At 38.3% G+C, this 18531-nt stretch overlaps 1 protein-coding gene across 11 annotated transcripts in view; it reads left to right on the top strand.

Annotated features, from left to right (window-relative positions):
• Positions 1 to 18531, top strand: part of tenm4 (teneurin transmembrane protein 4) — a gene marked incomplete in the record, with an annotated part of 177421 nt that overhangs the window by 49243 nt on the left and 109647 nt on the right. For all 11 annotated transcript variants that reach the window (XM_014027265.1, XM_014027266.1, XM_014027267.1 and 8 more), the window contains 2 exon segments: positions 2946 to 3233; positions 4863 to 5135. In XM_014027265.1, coding sequence (XP_013882719.1) covers positions 3011 to 3233; positions 4863 to 5135 — 496 coding nt within the window.

The following is an 18531-nucleotide window of genomic DNA, read 5'->3' as shown; positions in this document are numbered from 1 at the left end:
TCAAGACGTTTCCCACAGCCTGCCAACTCTTATCTGGAGATGATAACACTTCAGTGGAAGTCCTTACATAACTTATTACCTGTCTCTTATTGAGCGATTAGGGATCTTGGTTGAATCAACTCTTTTTCATTATCTTCACACACGAGTGCGTTAAAACAACACAGCCCGGGCTGTTCTCGAACACAACTGCAAAGATAGAAGGTGGTGAAGATGATGTGCTTTTATAGCTTGTTTATGAAGATGAATATGGGTCCAGGACTGAAGGAAATTTGCATTTCATCTGTCATCTTGTATGGTATAATGCTGCTTTGAAAACCCTTCTTGGGTTTCCCATGGTCTCAAAAGTACAGCTCGTTGCAAGAGGAGCTGATTAATAATGAGGAGGAAGGTTTGTGCAGAAGAGAGATGGCCAAAGCACTGAACCCAGCTCTTTGGAAACAAAAACACTTTACAGAACATTCTTGAAACTTTGGAAAGCCCCCTGCATCCTATCACATTTGCATATCGTCAAGGGTCTTGAGTTAAATGTAAAAATTAGCAACTCGTATGAGATGCGTCTGAAATCTTAGGAGCAGCTGAAGAGCTCTTATGACTGCAGAGTGGCACCGTCCCCCCACCGCCTCTTCCTCACCCCCTCCCCATGTGGCCTCAAATCATTAATCACCCAGATCTTTTCAGCTGTCAATACATACAAAAAGGCAACCCCCGCAAAGCCAACAAAGATGTCTCAAATGAAACTTTTCTTTTTTTTTCCTTTTTCAGCGCAGGGGGCAAATATAGTTCACTAAGGATTATTGTTTACTGTTCTGTCCAGCTTAAATCTCATACAGTTTTTATAAAGAGCTTATCTTGTACAAAACAACAACAAAAAAAACTTGGTCTGAACAACACAGCATATTGTCGGTAAAAATAAAATAAATAAATAAAATTCACAGATTTGCCAGGATTAGTTTTTATCTCCTGTTCAAAGAACTCTGTTGTCTTCACTGATTTATGTCTTGTTTCTGCGTACAGAAGGCAACTAGTATAAAAGCAGGATTTTGTGGCACGCGTGTCCAGGTTTGAAGCTCGTAATTAGGAGTATTTTAACGTAAAACAAAGGAGTGCATTTAGCTCCTACGATCTCACTTGTTATTGGGTACCTCCTAAGCTTTAAAATAAACTGTGACCAAACCTTTAATACAGTTTACTCGCACATTGACATGCGTTAATCCAACTCAAAGTCTTAAAGCACGTGGTCACTTTAAATGAGCTGCATGTGAGGCATCATTGCTTAACTACTGTACAATTACCCATCGATTTATCCTATGTTTCACTGACGCAGCAAACTCTGTTGTTTTTTCCTATATTCTCTTCAGTATTTTGTCCTTGAAGGCAAGAAAGGGGAAAAAAAATGCATGGTGCATATCTGAATACTAAAATCCCCCCTCCCTATTGATCTTCTCCTCAGTGTGCTGTTTGGCAGTTGAGGTTTTACGATGCAGATTTTAATCACCGCTGCTGGTTCAGAGTAGCCCTAGATGTGTCTGGCACCACAGATTTCAGGCTTCTGATGATTTGTAACTTGTAAACAACACAAGTCATAGAAGGACACCTGTCACTTTTACACAGGCCAGACACTCGGCTCCTCTGTATGGCACATAAAGTAGAATATTTGTGGGAGACTTGTGTCGTAAATTTTATAGATGCAAGATTTGTTGTGCCATGTTTTATTAGATCTAATCCCGGTGACTCCCTGTTCTTTCACTGCGTGCTGAGCCTCGCAGAAACTGGCTGGGAACCTGCATTTGCACCGCACTGAATGGATTTCTGCAGTGATTTTGTTAATTGGCAATATAAACATGTGTTTTCTGGTAGTAAAGTTTTTATTGACTTTTTTTTAATTATCCATTTTTTTGTTTGAATTTATTTATTTATTTCTCACAAACAAGTATATCACTCGCTGCCAAAAAGCAAAAGGGGACAATGTTTATGCCTGTGTTTTGTTTATTTTTATTTTTTTGTCCCAGTCCACACGACTTCGAAGGTTGATTCTGGGTGGGGAGTTAGTTTTAGGACCAAGGTGTGAATTGAGTTTAGGCTAGTTTTATGGTCAGGTAGGTACCTGTGAGGTTAATTTTAAGGTAAATTGTCAGGGTTAGGATATAAAATGTCCAAAAAATGAATGGAAGTCAATGGAAAGTCCCCACAAGGATAGAGTGACATAATAGGTTAGTGTGTGTGTGTGTGTGTGTGAGTTAGTGCACTTAAACCTTTGTATTTTTTTCTTTCTTCTTTTTTTTATAAACTAAAGATTATTTTTGATTGAAATTAGTTATTTGAGAAAAAGGGGTAGATAAATCTACTACCTGCTACCTTTCATTTAATTTATGATTTGTATTTTTTATGTTGAATTTACGTTGTTTTTTAAAAGAAATGAATAAACTACCTGAACTGATTTGTGTTTAAAGATGCATTAGGGCATGTTATGCAATATTTTTATGTTCTTTATTTTGTCACATTCACATACCAAAATGTTTTCACAATCTACACACATGTCACATTATAACAAGAAGACTAGCATTGTCACAATCTAATTATTATCTTATTATAACCTGACTTTGTGTGATTGTAAATGTTTTTTGTAAAAAACATGATAGGTTTTTAACACATTAATTTAAATAGAAAATGTTCAAATTTGTATAAATCTGTTATAAACAAGTTTTGTGATTCACTGGGTGAATTTTATTGAAACAATCATTGGATAACATCTACAACTCTTTTTATTTTAAAGCAAATCTAATTCAAGATGGCTGCCTTCAGTCCTTAAAACCACACACATCCTTAACTCAGTTATACATAAAGCCTTTCATTTGTTCTGAAATAATAAAATTCTGTCGCAAATAAAAAAAAATTTGCAATCGCATTCAGTAATGTGTTTATTTTTGTGTGTCTATCTTGTACAGACTCACCTAAACTGAACAGGAGTCATCATCCGCATTTTAGTCTGAAAGCAGCGAGGAGGCAAGCCATGGAGGTGAAGGAACGCAGACCTTATCGCTCGCTCACCACCCGGCAGGACACGGAGCGTCGGTACACCAGCTCGTCGGCGGACAGCGAAGATGGCAAACCCAACACGAAATCCTACAGCTCCAGCGAAACCCTCAAAGCCTTCGACCACGACTCGAGGATGGCCTACGGGAGCCGGGTCAAAGACGTGGTTCATCATGAAGTGGACGAGTTCGGCCGGCAAGGTTAGACAGATATCAGAGGCGCGGCGCTGTTTTGTCAGTTGATGAGAGCATAATTCACGTCAACAGGCTGATCTATAACAACATTAGCTGAACTTGATTAACAGGCACATTACGGAGGGATTTTTGTACAGTCATCATTGTTTTTTAATGAGGATTCAGTTGAGGTCACTCAGCATAGCCTGGTTATTAATTGGTTCGAACTGCCCTTGATGGTGGTGAAAACTCTGTAAAAAGGAAACCAGACTTTGACCTTTTTGCACAAATGTATTATTGATTAAAGGTCAACCTGAAAGTTAAAGGAAAGAACACCAATTCTTAGAAGACGAAGGAATAAGTGCCGGGAAGGAGGTTGCTGAATGTAAGACAGGTGGGTTGATTGCATGTTGCAGGCAGATGAAAACAAAAGATGACAACTGGGATCACTGAGGGAAACAATGGTAGAAATCAGGAAGACAAAGTATTGAGAATATAATGAAAAACATAACACTAAGTGCCAAGTTACCCTGGGAACAAGCAAACCATTACACAAACCGATGAGTTTTTTCCTCATTGTTGGTCGTAATATTGTTAAATACAAAATACTCCATTTTTAGATTAACTCTTGACAGAAAATTTAGGGTTTAATTGGTGTTAAAAGCTGCTCGTATTTCGAGACAAAAACTGAAAACAATGTAGAAACTTTGACAACTCCTCAGAATAAAAGTTTCAGATAAAATAAGTCTAAGTTGAATGCTTTTAAAGGTGCACTGACAAAGAGGCTGTAGTTACCAAAGAGGATAGTACTTAAAGGGGACATATCCTGCAAAATCCACTTTTTTAGCTGCTGAATGATTTTTGTTGTACTTGGAGTCTCTAGGAGGCAGAAAAGCTGAATTTAGTCTCTTTATATTCTGTTTGTGACAAGTTTGTTCAGTTTTCTTTATTTTCCATGACATTTTCTGAACTATTACATCAAATTATCTGCAACAGATTTGCCTAATAAGGTCTGAACTTACCAACTACAATTTCCTTGTCTTAATTCTCCTCTGGTTCTGGGTCAGACTCTGGCTCCAACATGTAAGGCTGGATGAACGTCTTCTGTTTCTGAGATCTTTTTAATTAAATTGTAAATAAGACATTTCTGCACTGCTAGAAAATGTAAACCCTCTCTCTTTCAAGCCGAAGTGGACCGGTCTGGAAGCTGGAGGGGGGCGGGGCCTGAAGCATCTTAAAGGAACAGTAACAAAACCAGCTGCTATGAGGCACTCACCAAAAAAGTGGTGAAAGAGGAGCTGGTAAAGTTAAAATAAGGAGGAATTCAAACCAAAGCATTGTAGTTCCACTTTATAAAGACCCCAACTGAATGATTTCAATGTGAAAAGGAAGGATTTAAAAAGAGGATATGTCTACTTTAATATTACCAATACTCAATACACCTACATGTTCAGTTCACTTCCAAACCACTGAATAAATGTCCTTCTAGATGTTATAGTAGATTTTATGGTTAATCTCTAGTTCGTACTCAATAACCACTAAGCTTTTTAAATATAATTTTTTTCTGTCTAAAAGAAAAGCTTTTCAGATTTTAGGATCTTTTTGTTTTATTTTTTTGGTGTTAATTCCCAGAGTTCTGTAATTGTCGTGTTGCAGGGGCAGACTTCTCTCTTCGGGACCTTGGCTTTGGAGAAGCCCTCCCTTCACACGTGGCCACGTACAGGACTGACATGGGGCTGCCTCACCGTGATTACTCCGTCAGCGTGGGCTCTGACGCAGACACGGAGACCGACGGCATCATGTCTCCGGAACACGCGGTCAGGTTATGGGGTCGCAGCAACACCAAGTCGGGCCGCAGCTCGTGCCTCTCCAGCCGAGCCAACTCCAATCTGACACTCACCGACACCGAACACGAGAACACAGAAAACGGTAGGACCATCTTCCCTCGAAAACTTTTATTTTGAAGGCATTTCATTTGATTTTTGTTTTTATTATTATTTTTTTAAATAAGGTTACATAAATCTGAAGTTGCTTTTCAAGTATGATAAACAGTTTCTGGATGTTTTTGAAGGATCAAAAAACCTTTTAGATTAAAGTAATATATCAAAAAAACTAGTTGCAATTTGTTTAGTTTCTGACGTCTTCAACTGGGAATTAAATCTTCAAAGGATTAGATATATATGCTTTGGTTTCACCATTTTATTTATTTCATTTAAACTGAAAAGGTTTTAAGTTGCTAAAAACAGGATAATGATGAGTTTTGCACATCAATCCAAACTTTGACAAAGTCTCATGTGATAGGCAGGGTGACTGCAGGCTTGTTTTATTTGGGTTTCTGTGTTTCAGCCTCTACGTATTTAAAACTGGCAGAAAATGGTCTGGTAGGTTTCTTGCTGTGCCTTCAATGCCAGAATGTGGGAAGCCATAAGTATTTTTGTGGCTTGGTGTTTCTGTTTTGGCCTTGAAGACATGAATGGCCTTTGATCAAAGATTCACTTAATATAAAACAAAAACAATGCTACAAGAAAACAGCAGATTTAAGATATTCTTTGTTTTTTTTATAACTTTCTTACATGATAGTATTGTACTTGGAAACATTTTGACGTTTCTTGTTTCGTCTCTTCAGATAAAAAAAGATATTTGAAGTAAATTGGGTACAGTGTCCAGGCTGCGTTTTGTGGATATGCTTCTTTTTGACATATATTCCTTTTGGAGTCTATAATTTATGCCAGTCTCTGCATATTTCCCTCATTTTCTGCCGAGCTGGATCATTTCATTTTTTTCTTTATATTAAGTTGTATGTGCTAAAAGCCAAAAATCTTTTTTGTTTTTTTTTTCCCCAGATGCAAAATCAAGCTTTAATCTAACTCAAACATTATACAGCAGATTTATATGGCGGTCCCAGATAGAGAAACTCATCAAGGCACCAGCGGCAAAGATTCTAATTGCCCTGCACTGTCTTCCCGAAAAGCTTCTGAAGAGTTTTGCATTTCAGAGTGTGTCACGTTATACAGCGGGTAAAATAAGTATTGAGCACGTCAACATTTTTCTCAGTAAATATATTACTAGAAGTGCTAATGACATGAAATTTTAACCAGATGTCGGTAACAACCCAAGTGATCCATACATACAAAGAAATCAACCAGAAAACCAGTAAATATCCAGAAATGAAGTTATTTGTGATAATGTGGAATGGCACAGGGAAAAAGTATTGAACACATGAAGAAAGGGAGGTGTAAAAAGGCATGGAAAGCCAAGACACCAGCTGAACTCTCTCAGTAATTAGAAAGCAAGCCTGCCCCTTGTCAGTGCAAGTTAATATCAGCTGGTTCAGTCCCAAATGATGACCAGGTATCACACAAGAACCATCTGATGATGGGTAAAAGTAAAGAGCTCTCTCAAGACCTTCACAACCTTATTGTTGCAAAGCATAATGATGGCATCGGTTACAGAAGAATGTCTAAACTTCTGAAGGTTCCAGTGAGCACTGTTGGGGCCATAATTCAGAAGTGGAAAGAACATTATTTCACCATAAACCGACCACGACCAGGTGCTCCTCACAAGATTTCTGACAGAGGAGTGAAAAGAATTATCAGAAGAGTTGTCCAAGAGCCAAGGACCACTTGTGGAGAGCTTCAGAAAGATCTGGAATTAGCAGGTACGATTGTTTCAAAGAAAATAATAAGTAATGCACTGAACCACCATGGCCTGTATGCACGCTCACCACGCAAGACTCCACTGCTGAAGAAACAGCATGTTGAAGCTCCTTTAAAGTTTGCTGCACAACATTTAAACAAGCCTGTGTAATACTGGGAGAATATAGTCTGGTCAGATGAGACCAACATTGAACTGTTTGGATGCCAGAATGCACATCATGTTTGGAGGTCAAATGGCACTGCACATCAGCCCAAAAACACCATACCAACAGTGAAGTTTGGAGGTGGGAACATCATGGTGTGGGGCTGTTTTTCAGCATATGGTACTGGCAAACTTCAAATAATTGAAGGAAGGATGAGTGGAAAAATGTACAGAGACATTCTTGATAAAAATCTGCTTCCATCTACCAGGATGATGAAGATGAAACGTGGCTGGACATTTCAGCAAGACAATGAGCCCAAACACAAAGCCAAGGAAACTCTCAGTTGGTTTCAGAGAAAGAAACTAAAGCTGCTGGAATGGCCCAGCCAATCACCTGACCTGAATCCAACAGAAAATCTATGGAAAGAACTAAAGATCAGAGTTCATAGAAGAGGTCCATGAAACCTTCAAGATTTGAAGACTGTTTGTGTGGAAGAATGGGCCAAAATCCCACCTGAGCAATGCATGCCACTAGTTTCTCCATACAGGAGGCGTCTTGAAGCTGTCATTGACAACAAAGGCTTTTGTACAAAGTATTAGATACATTTCAGTAAGTGTGTTCAATACTTTTTCCCTGTGCCATTCTACATTATTACAAATAACTTCATTTCTGGACATTTATGGTTTGATTTCTTTGRATGTATGGATCACTTGGGTTGTTACCYACATCTGGTGAAAATTTCATGTCATTAGCACCTCTAGTAATATATTTACTGAGAAAAATGTTGACGTGTTCAATACTTATTTTACCCGCTGTATATTAGCTCCTTCTTATAACTGACATGGATCACTCCTGCAAGTGGAATCCATTTGGCTGAATGACTCGGGGAGAACGTGGCATCCCTCGGCTTGATCATCCGAGATGCCAGGGGCCCTAAATTTGGTTGTATTGTACATAATTAAAGAGAATCCCCACGGATGGGCTGTCCAGAGGTTGGTATGCTGGAAAGTATCCAAAAACACCCGTAGTTGCAGCAACATGCCTCTGTGAGACCCAGTCAAGGGTCTAAGTGGCCCTTTATTCCACTCACCCAAGCAGAAATAGCACTTGTATTCAGCATTTAATTCAGTAAAGCCAGATAACATACAATTTATATATGGCAAGTTAATTAAAATCCATCGAGCAGGCCTTCTTGTGTGTGCTTTAATCTATTTAAATCAACAAACCATTTACTCAGCTTTAATGTATTCAAGCCGCTGGGCAGTTCCCCCCTCCCCCTTTACATGTGACTTACTTGACCCTGGTTTTAATGCATGCAAATAAGCTGTAGTATTTTTAAAACAATTTTCTTGATGCTGTGAGTTCAAGGCAATCACGTCTGTTTTATAAACAAAATGTCCTGCTGCTTGCAATGTTCTTTGCTAAGATTCAGTCTATGGAGGACCGAATCTGACATAATTAGAAATAAAAGCAAAAATATATAAATGGACCATTAAATAAATACACTTAAATTAAAAAGGAGAACTTTTTATAACTTAAATGACCTTCATATTTACTTTTACAGCTTAGTTCCAATATTTTAACACATAACTTACATAGTACTGTTTAAAAATATATATATTTTTGTTTTTTCTTTTACTTGTACATGCATTTTTCTTAAATGATTATATTTAATTTTTTTTTAAATTTCTCAAGTCTTTATTTCCATGTGTTGCTTTAACATTTCTCTGTCTCCTGATTTTACTTTACCTTATGCATTTCTACCTCATTATGTAAATAAGGTGGGCGGTCCTTCTTGGGTCAGCTCCTCTATTATTGGTCCACAGACAGGAAGGAGCAGGATCCATGTGCAGATCTACTGTGCATGTTTGTGCTGCCTCAGTTTAGTTTAAAGTTAAGTTTAAAACAAAGGCAGGGAGGAAAACACTTAGCTGTGCCTTTTTTTAACTAAACTGAGGCAGCACAAGCATGCATACATATGCTCAAATATGCAATTTATTGGAACTAATCTCAAAAAAATTATATGAAGGTCAATTAAATTATAAAACATGAGGTAAAGTTCTCCTTTTTCATTTAATTGGTGCATTTTAAGTGTATTTATTTATTTATTGCTCCATTTGTATATTTCTGCATTTATTTCTAATTATGTCAGTTTCGGTCCTCCATATATTTCTAGTTCTGTGTGAGGACAATTTTAGCCTTTATTCTGATGGCCCCTAAAATAAACTGAAAATCTAGGAAAACGCTAATTGAGCAAATACTTAGAGCTATTCAGATTACCGGAATTCAATAGTGGCTTGTTCCTTCGTGTGTCTGAATATTCACTGAGCTGTGATAGTGCATTGATAGGTAGGGTGGAAGTCTTGCTCTAGTTCAATAATCTGCAGGGAGAACTTGCGTCTTGGTTAGGGCTGCACCGATTAGTTGAAATAATCGATGACGTCGATTATGTAAATTTGTCGACGCAGATTTTTTATTATCGATTCGCTGTATTACATAACCACCACGTGAATGTTCATGCAATTCCATTTCGGTACCTAAATGAATCATTGCGGCTGCATTGGCATAAGAGTGGTGAGTTTTCCATGCTTGTCCTGAACGCAGCATCGCGCAAGAGCGTAATGACGTCAGCAGCCGCTGCTTCAGTTCAGTCTGAAGCTTGAAAACAAGCCTCGCAGCTCCTGGAGTAAAATTTACCGAACAGACCGCCTCTGAATTATCTGGTGGATTAATTATCTTGTGAGCACGACATTTGCTTGCTCAAAGTAAATAAAGTACCACCACTTTCTTTATTTCATCCACCATTAAAGAGAGGCCGGTGTTAGGTCGAGCCACGTTCCCAGTTCCCCCAGCGTCTGAAACAACAGAGGAGCTTCCCGACACACGTCTGACCTAAAGAGCACAAGCAGCCAACAAGTGTTGGACGTGTTCTGGATGTTCAAAACGTAGCTTAAATACCTTTTATTTATTTTAACTGCATCCTCTTTTGTTTATTTGATTTAAACATATTTGCCTTCCATGGACCTCCATCACATAATGTTTCTAGTGGGGAAATGACATCAATAGAAACACGTGGAGCTGGATTTTAATTTGTGTAATAAGACAAAACAGTCTTGTTGTTTTCAACAGTTTTCACCTTAAAGAAATAAGTTACACAACTGATGTTACAATACAAAGAGTTGGATGTTGTCTTGATATTTGGTAATTTTTATATATTGAGAAATATGTTAAATAAAAAATAATAAATAAATGTTTATTTGTTTATTATAGTTTTTCCAGAGTGACTTGAAATTTGCAGGATTTAGTTCATTTGTTAGATTGTTAACATCTTGCACTATATTTCTTTTACTTGAATTTTATATGCTTTGGTTGGGATTTTATGTTGATGTTAAATCTTTTAAGCTTTTTTTGTTAAAGAATTGACTCTAGAGTGCATGTTTTGTGTCCATGAAAAAACGATTACAGAAAATATTACAATATTAAAGAACTGTTCTTGTTAATTTGATGAAAACATTTTAAATTTCCAGTGCACTCACATCAGAATAACTTATAGATTTATTGTTAGATTAATCGATTAGGAAATAATCGTTTGGTACAGCACTAGTCTTGGTGTTTACATGGATGCCAGTTTGAAACTTGCCAAAAACCGAAGCGTTCAGTGAGACTAAAATCCCCCAGAGACTGATCTGATGGGGTCTGATGGCATCTGTAACCAATCTGTACAGACCCCACCCTACAATTCCCAGGTCCCAGAGGATCCATTTATAATGTCCTGATACCAGAGTCCCTAGATGGTTGTTGTCCACACCCTGCGGAGCGTTTTGACAGCATGTAGAGGCTTTATACGTAGCATTACAGAGGTGATAATGTAGTCATGTTCATGCTTATTGGAGTACATTTCAAAGTGCATCCACGAAGCACTTGCAGCTGTGTGTGTGTGCATCCCACCCATGCTAGCTGCGGTCTCTAGGGAGCGCCTCGAAGACACTTCCAGCAGCCGTTAACTGCTGAGTCATTGTGCTGAGCCGAAACAGCAAGATGTCAAAGCAGTCTGCTGTGTTTGGAAGAGGCTTGCTTTTCTTGTTGTTGTTTTTTTTTTCACCCAGTAACGGCTTATCCAGATGTGTGCTCTAATCCCAACATCCCCCCATAGTCATAGGCTGGGCTCTTACATTTCTGTAACCATGAGAACCGGCACCAGAAGATAACCACAAAGCCTGCTGAGGAATTATTCGTGTGTTCCATAACCTGTAGAGAAAAAAAAAAACATGCTAAAGCCTACACTTATTTTTGATTTAAAAAAGTGCTCATGTGACTGATGCAGGTATTGTTCTTTAACCTGAATGCAATTAGTTCCAGTGGGTGGTTAGTTGTGTTCTGATTTGAGCTTTTTCCCTACGTCCTCCTGAGAGATGTATTCTTCACTGAATACAGTGTATTTGTTGTAAACACAAACCTTGATCGCATTCTGAAAAGCACCTGGGTGAAACAATTTGTGTCTTTACTTTATAAAATCCAGAGCGCAGATGTTTTATGTAAAGTCCCTCTTTTTAATAATAATGTTCTGTGCTGGTGGAGAGGCGCACGTTTGGACTCCTCTGTTTGATGTAGCTTTTGAAGTGTGTTTTTCTGTTATTACTCATTTCTCAAATGCAGGATGCTATATTGCCTATGGACAAAGCCTGAAGGTAGAAATGTGTTGTGTTTGCGAAGAAGTCCTCCCACAACCTTTCAGCTGCATTTTGTTTTCCAGCAGAAAACAAGCAGCTTGCTTGTTGAGATCTTCCTACTTCCCCCTTTTCACCTAGATACCATATGAATTTTAATTTTTCAGTAAGTTTTTAAATCCATTCCTTTGACTGTTGTTTTCATGAGCATTGTTATTCCATTTCTTTGTCAGTTTTTAGTCTAATTTATCATCACTATTAGAAGCTAAAGTACTACTTCTGATAATGACAGACTTGGCCACATGCTATGTGATACACAGACCGTCACCGACAACGAATCAACAGCCCTGATGGTGGATTAGAGTTTTACAACTGTCGCAGCAGATTGCTTTAGTCCTTGAGTTTAACTGCCTAAACTTGTCTTTTGAGTTGTGTTTCTCAAGCCAGAATAGACATGGGCTATTTTAAGGAATTGCGCAACTCTTTATGTGTAATATTTTTGTTTGGGTTCAAGTTGAATCTACTACATTTTGAACCACGAAGAATTTAAACCATTTAAAGGAAACAAACAACACTGTTTTAAATTGAGGGGGGAATGCATTTTCAAGGCACAGTTCAATTCTATACTGTAATCAAACAGCTGTTACCTTCAGCTGTTATGAAAATGCTCTATATATAAATAAATTTGCCCAAATCATAGCCTTTATAAATGCCTTGAAACTTGCCTCTGTCTCTTTAAGAACCTACTACCGTTTCTGACACTCCCACTTCAGCACGTCTTCACAACAATGCTTCAGGTGACGGGGTGCCCTGCGGGGCGGGAGCTAGGCTGAAACTGAGCTTCAGGGAGGAGCTATGTACAAATAGGCGGAGCTTTGTACCAGCAAGCGTTGAGGCAAATCCAGGTAGATTTAAGGATTTCTCAAACATGCATGAATGGGTCAAAGTAACACTCTGGGTATGTTTTTGATAGGGAATGACATTATAACATAAAGCTCATAAAAGTCGATTTTTGTATAACACCCCCCTTTAAGAAGAGAATACAAATCATTTAAAGGGATCCACGATTAGTTGTAAAATTAGACTTTATTTGATAAACATTTATTTTAACTGTAAAATAAAGACTGTAGTATGTTTAGTTTTGTACATTTTTAAAAATATATTTTAACACGGACGGAGCCATTTTATTTACACACAAAGCATTCTGGGTAAATGATGACGTGGATAGGTCCTCAGTACGAGGCTGCTAGCGAGCTATATCCACCCTGAAGGTTYATCTTGGACAATATCTGATGATCGACTCTTTTAAATGAAACCAGAGAGCGTTGACAGAGAGGAGAAGGTAGAAATGACTCAGCCTGGAACTGAAAATATGGATGGAGGACAACAGAGCTGCTTCATGGAAGAAGAATCTCAGCTTAGCCTGTTAGCCTTTGTGCTAGCACTGACGCCATTTTGCCTTATCTGTATTAGCTCGGTGCTAGTGCGACAAACAAGCTAAACTGAGGTCCTCCATCCATATTTTCAGTTCCAGGCTGAGTCATTTCTACCTTCTCCTCTCTGTCAACGCTCTCTGGTTTCATTTAAAAGAGTCGATCATCAGATATTGTCCAAGATTAACCTTCAGGGTGGATATAGCTCGCTAGCAGCTTCGAACTGAGGACCTATCCACGTCATCATTTACCCAGAATGCTTTGCATGTAAATAAAATGGCCCCGTCCGTGTAATATATTTTAAAACTTTTAGTTTAAAAATGATAAAAACTAAACATCCTACAGTATTTTTACAGTCTTTATTTTACAGTTAAAATATATGTTTATTAAATAAAGTTTAATGTTACAACTAATCGGGGATCCCTTTAAGGAATTCTACTAGACCTAAGTTGAATGAAAATGAATTTATGTGTTCAAAGCAGTAGGATGCAACTTTGACTACATGACACCTGTTTTTTTTTTTATTTGTCAGTTAATTTTAAAAAATGCATCTCAGTCATTCCCCTATTTGCAAGCAAATATTTGTTTTCCTTAGTTTGTAATGTATACGCCTATACGATATTTGTCATTTTAATGCTAATTGTTTTGTTTAGTCTGTTTTCTGAGCTGAACATGCAGGTATCTGCCTGTTAAAGTGAAAAGTTACAGTGAGGTTGCAGCTTATATGAATGCATCAGACAGATATGACTCACAAAGGTATAGTGACAGCGTTCCGTCCTACATGAGAAATGATGGAGATGTGGGAGTGCTGTACATTTGGTGGCAGAAATCTGCAACTTTCCCGTTGGAAATCTCCTCCTATACAGGCCTCTTTTAATGGAAAATAAAACAAATGATGAAACAAAGCCTCCCGCAGTAAGTTTTAAACTCCACAGAGATTTATTCCCTTGTTACCTGCATCGGGTCCTGTGTTCGGGAGGGTGGGGGGGTGTAAGATTCTTGAGTGACTTTGAAATGTTGAAAGATTGAGGTTAAGAGCGCCAGGATGGTTTTTAGTTACTGAATCTTTGAACGTCGCACGACTGTCTGTGAAAGACAGGTGCTCCTCATGAAACATGTCACACGCTGCACAAATAAGCGAGGAGCTTTGTAAAAGCAAATCTCTGGCAGATTTGAACTTGAATGGGAAGTACATCAGCTGTCACATGTCCACGTCCTGAAAGAACCTTTTGTTCAGTTCTATTATTCCAGGTTCAAACCACATTCTCCTTCTTACAAAAACACCTACTGTGCTTTTGTATTTAGCATTGTGTCTGCTATTAGGGATTTGAGGGATTCAGTTCTTGAGAAAACCCACTTTCTTTCTGTTTTTTTATTCTAAATTGACCCAGGTGGTGTTAAAACAGACTTAGTAACACTCATAAGAAACATCAGCTCATCAATGTTTAAAATACGTTTAAGAATCGTTTCCACAAATTAATGTCCCGCATGTTTTTCATCATTATTCACCAGGCGGCTGAGTCACAACAGATGAAAGGAAATAAGACTTCACATTAAAAATGTATCCTTTTGCATAATGATACGCTTCCTAAAAATAACCACGGAACAAACATCTCTTTTAAGACTTTGATACGAAACCCTGTGTAACTTAATCCCGCGTCTCGCAGGCTGCGCGTACCGAAATACCACCGCGCTGATGGCCACGCCCTTCTGAGGTGTCGGAGCGAATGACTTTGATGCTCACGCCACGTTTTAGGATGGGAGGTAACTTTGAACCGATTCTCCGGAGCGTTTTCCCCTCAGGATCAGGATCCGGTGGGCGGAAACAGCATCAGACCTCTAATTAGATGAGATTTCTCCACAATGCAGGACTGGATTCATTAAGGTTGTTTTACGTTTTTACAGCAATGTGGTGAGAACACCGAAACAAGATTTCCTATAGAATGATCACAAAAGTAACAACATAATATAACGGTTAAAATAATAATCTGTTTGACTTTCAGTGGAGGATAATTATTACAATGATTAATGTCATTATGAGGTAGGTTTTTTTTTAAATATTTGTTTAATTTGTGACCCATCATATCAAAATGAGGATTAAGTCAAATTTGGTCAAAATGACTTAATCACATTTTCAGATTCCTGCTTTAAAAGCTAGATTTTGATACCTGGATCATCCTGATATCATAACTGGAACTAGAGATATGCTTTATTTTGTCTTTTTGGTTACAGTAATAAATTAATATTTGGTCTGAATCCTAATTTTATGTAAATTTTATGAGAAATTTTTTATTTCATTATAAAGATGAAACCTCAGATAATATTTGAATATTGACATTTCCCGGCTGGAAAGAGACAAAAACTTTTTTGCTAGCTCACAGGGAAAATCTCAAAATTTAAAGGCATTTTTCCTCAAAAATCAGTTTTTTTTGTTGCTTCTGCTCAAAACAGTGCTTGAAAAATTTGTTTTATGATTATATTTCACACAGTTCATTCAAATGAAACATTAATAAGGCGTTTATTTCTTAGATTTTGACGAAATGCAATTTTTTGTAAGTGTTTTAATCAAAACGCTGTAGCACTTTCAGACTTAAACCTCGTTTCAGTGTGACAGGTCACATTTGTTTCTAAATTGTTTCAGTCTAAAACCAGAAATCCAATTATGAGTTGAATACATTTTAATTGTTTCTTTTTCAAAAGAAATGACTCCCATTTGTAACGTTTCAAAGGAGTTGGGTCAGTTCATTCTAGAAATCTGAACAAAAAGCAGGACGTCAGACGTTTTAGTGCAGATATTATTACAATGACAGTAATTTTTCATTAATGTCCTCTGTTTACCTGCAGAGGGAAACGTGCTTTTGTCAATGCCAATGTTGCATCATAGCCTTCAGGCTGCTTGGACAGAGAATGCGATCATATGCTGTAGGGGGAAACCACGTCTTCTACTGCTGGGGTCCAAAAATTCAACACTTCCTTATCCAGCTCAACGTGGGATCTTGTTTTGAAACGGTCACAGGGATTGTGCTGTGGCAGCAGAGCATCAGGCAGAATGATGATTTACAAAAATCACTTGCCGTCTCCAAGCTCTCGTGGTTATTTTCACCCCCAGTATTCCTTCTGAAGTTATTTATTTGTTTACCGTCTTTTTATTTATTTATTTATTTTATTTTTGGCAGGGTTTCTGCTCAGATCTCGGATTAGCAGAAACATTTTCTGGCTCATTTGCAGACTAATTTGCTGGGTTTTAAAGGCCCTTGTGGACAGTTTGGGGCTGTTATCGGTGAAGTTGCATACCCTTATCCCGCCAGTGCGGCTGACAGTCTAAACCAACAGCACGTCGGGGTCCATCTTCCCACCGAAGCTCATGGGCTTCAGCACAAGTCGGAGCTCAGCGTGAGGCCGGATGAGCGCCTCTCCACAGAGGATCATCCCGGCCCAATCTCCCAACTCCGCCCCCTCTCAGACAAATATCCTTTTAACTCTCTGTCAATTAACCACGCTCATGTAAAATTCATGCTAGTTTTGGGGAATACTTTTCCTGCTAAAAATGATTTTACACGTGTTCTAAATCAGTGCGCACACTGACGTTCACTTGAATCAGTTCACAAGCAACATCAATTATTCAGGAAATTCAAACACGCAGCTATATAATTAAAATATGATACATGAAATCTGAATGAACAGTTAAATTAAGTCATCTCCATGTGTCATATCCTGTATTTTTTTTCCTTTGGTTAGATTGTGTTTTAGTCTCGTGTTAAAGTTGCAAACAGCCATGAACAGTTATCTTTAGTAAAAGCAATTAGCTGTTGTTGTCGAGGCTCAGGAAGCAGAGATCTTAACGTGCTGTTGCTCTAGTGTGATGTAAAAGTAATTACACTTTCATGCTGAGATTTTTCTCATTAGCAGTCACCTCTGATATGTAAATGTCTCTGATAGATATCCTGGCACAGGACTTTTTCACTCCATTAATCTACAACAGATCCTACATCAGTGAGTTGAAATGTAAACATTTCTCTGTCACTTCGTCACCCGTAGCTTCATGATATATTCTGACTAACAGATGCATCACAAGCAGAAAGACGTTTTATTTGCCTTTGTGAACACAACTGTTCCCTTTTTAAGGTTATTTTGGAAAACTTGACAAATACGGTCAAACTATTGTTGTGTTTTTAGGTTATTGGTGGAAAGCACATTGTGCCCAACATGCACACAGCATCTCTTAGTCTTACTTTACGGCTTTAACTTTATAGAACTGAAGTACTTCCTGCAGTGCCGCTTATTTTGATTAGTCATCTTGTTAATGTGCCTTTTTGTTGTGTCATAAATCGTCTGGGCGCCACGCTTTTACATTTCGAAGTTCCTCCCTTTGCGCTTCATCAACATAACACTATTAACGTTTAATTGTTTTAAATTTTATGACATTTTGAGAACCTTGAATAGTTCATGTTAACATTGAGATGCACTGAAAAATAGTTTACAACCCCCACCCCTAAAGATAGCAACACTTTATGAGGTAAAAAAGCTAGTCATCACACAGAAGGGAAGCATTTTCTTTGAAAATATCAGAAGCAGCATCTTTGAACTGGATGGACTACTACTGTACGCGCTCTTTAAAGGTCAAATAAATTTCTGTGATTATGTTTTTTTTTCTCTCTTTTTTGTTTGTAACATTCCCAGTTTGGTTTTAAAAGCTGTCATTATAACAGATTTTGTGTGCTTAGATAAAAGGGCACTGAAAATGAAATTTGCACTCATGTAAGAAACCTGCATTTTCAAAGTGATGCACTTTACCACTCAGGCTTTTCCTGGGTTTTCTGTCGTCCTCTCACAGCCAGGCACAGTGAAGTTCCACAGCTTGTAAATTAAGAATGAAACATCTCTGGGTATCTTTGCATGTTTTTCCCCCCCCTACTTTCAGGTTGTTCAAGAGTACTGCTGTCACACTGCAAATACTAGTCCTTATCTGTTTGAATTGTCAGCTTCTTCAGCCGGTCATAAGAGAGTTGCACCCTGGCTGTCTTCAAACCGCAGAGCACGCTGTGTGAATAATGTTGGCAGACAGTAGATGCTCTTTCAGCCTGCTCGCGCTGATTGGCTAGCAGCTTAGCATTTGGAGCTTTTCGCAGTAGGGTTAAACTTGCTGGGATTTAGTTTTAAAACTACTTTTAAAGGGCTCGACACACGGGCAGTGACAAACTACAGCGATTAACGGCTGTCGTCGCAGCCAGGGTGAAACCCGACACACGGGACGCGARAGCGATCGCAGCGTTGCGAATCGCGCTCTCAGGTCGCTTGTCTTCACAAAATTTGATTGGTTCTTGACCCTGAAGGCGGGTGTGCATTACGGACGTGTAAACTAAACAAATCTTGCGATGCTAATGAAAAACAAACTCACATCAAGATACAGTTTTATGAGGAAAAAC

Source organism: Austrofundulus limnaeus, unplaced genomic scaffold (assembly GCF_001266775.1).
Source record: "Austrofundulus limnaeus strain Quisiro unplaced genomic scaffold, Austrofundulus_limnaeus-1.0 Scaffold627, whole genome shotgun sequence".
NCBI classification, from domain to species: Eukaryota; Metazoa; Chordata; class Actinopteri; order Cyprinodontiformes; family Rivulidae; genus Austrofundulus; species Austrofundulus limnaeus.
The sequence above is the reverse complement of the archived record's forward strand: the minus strand, read 5'-3'. Positions and strand labels throughout refer to the sequence as shown.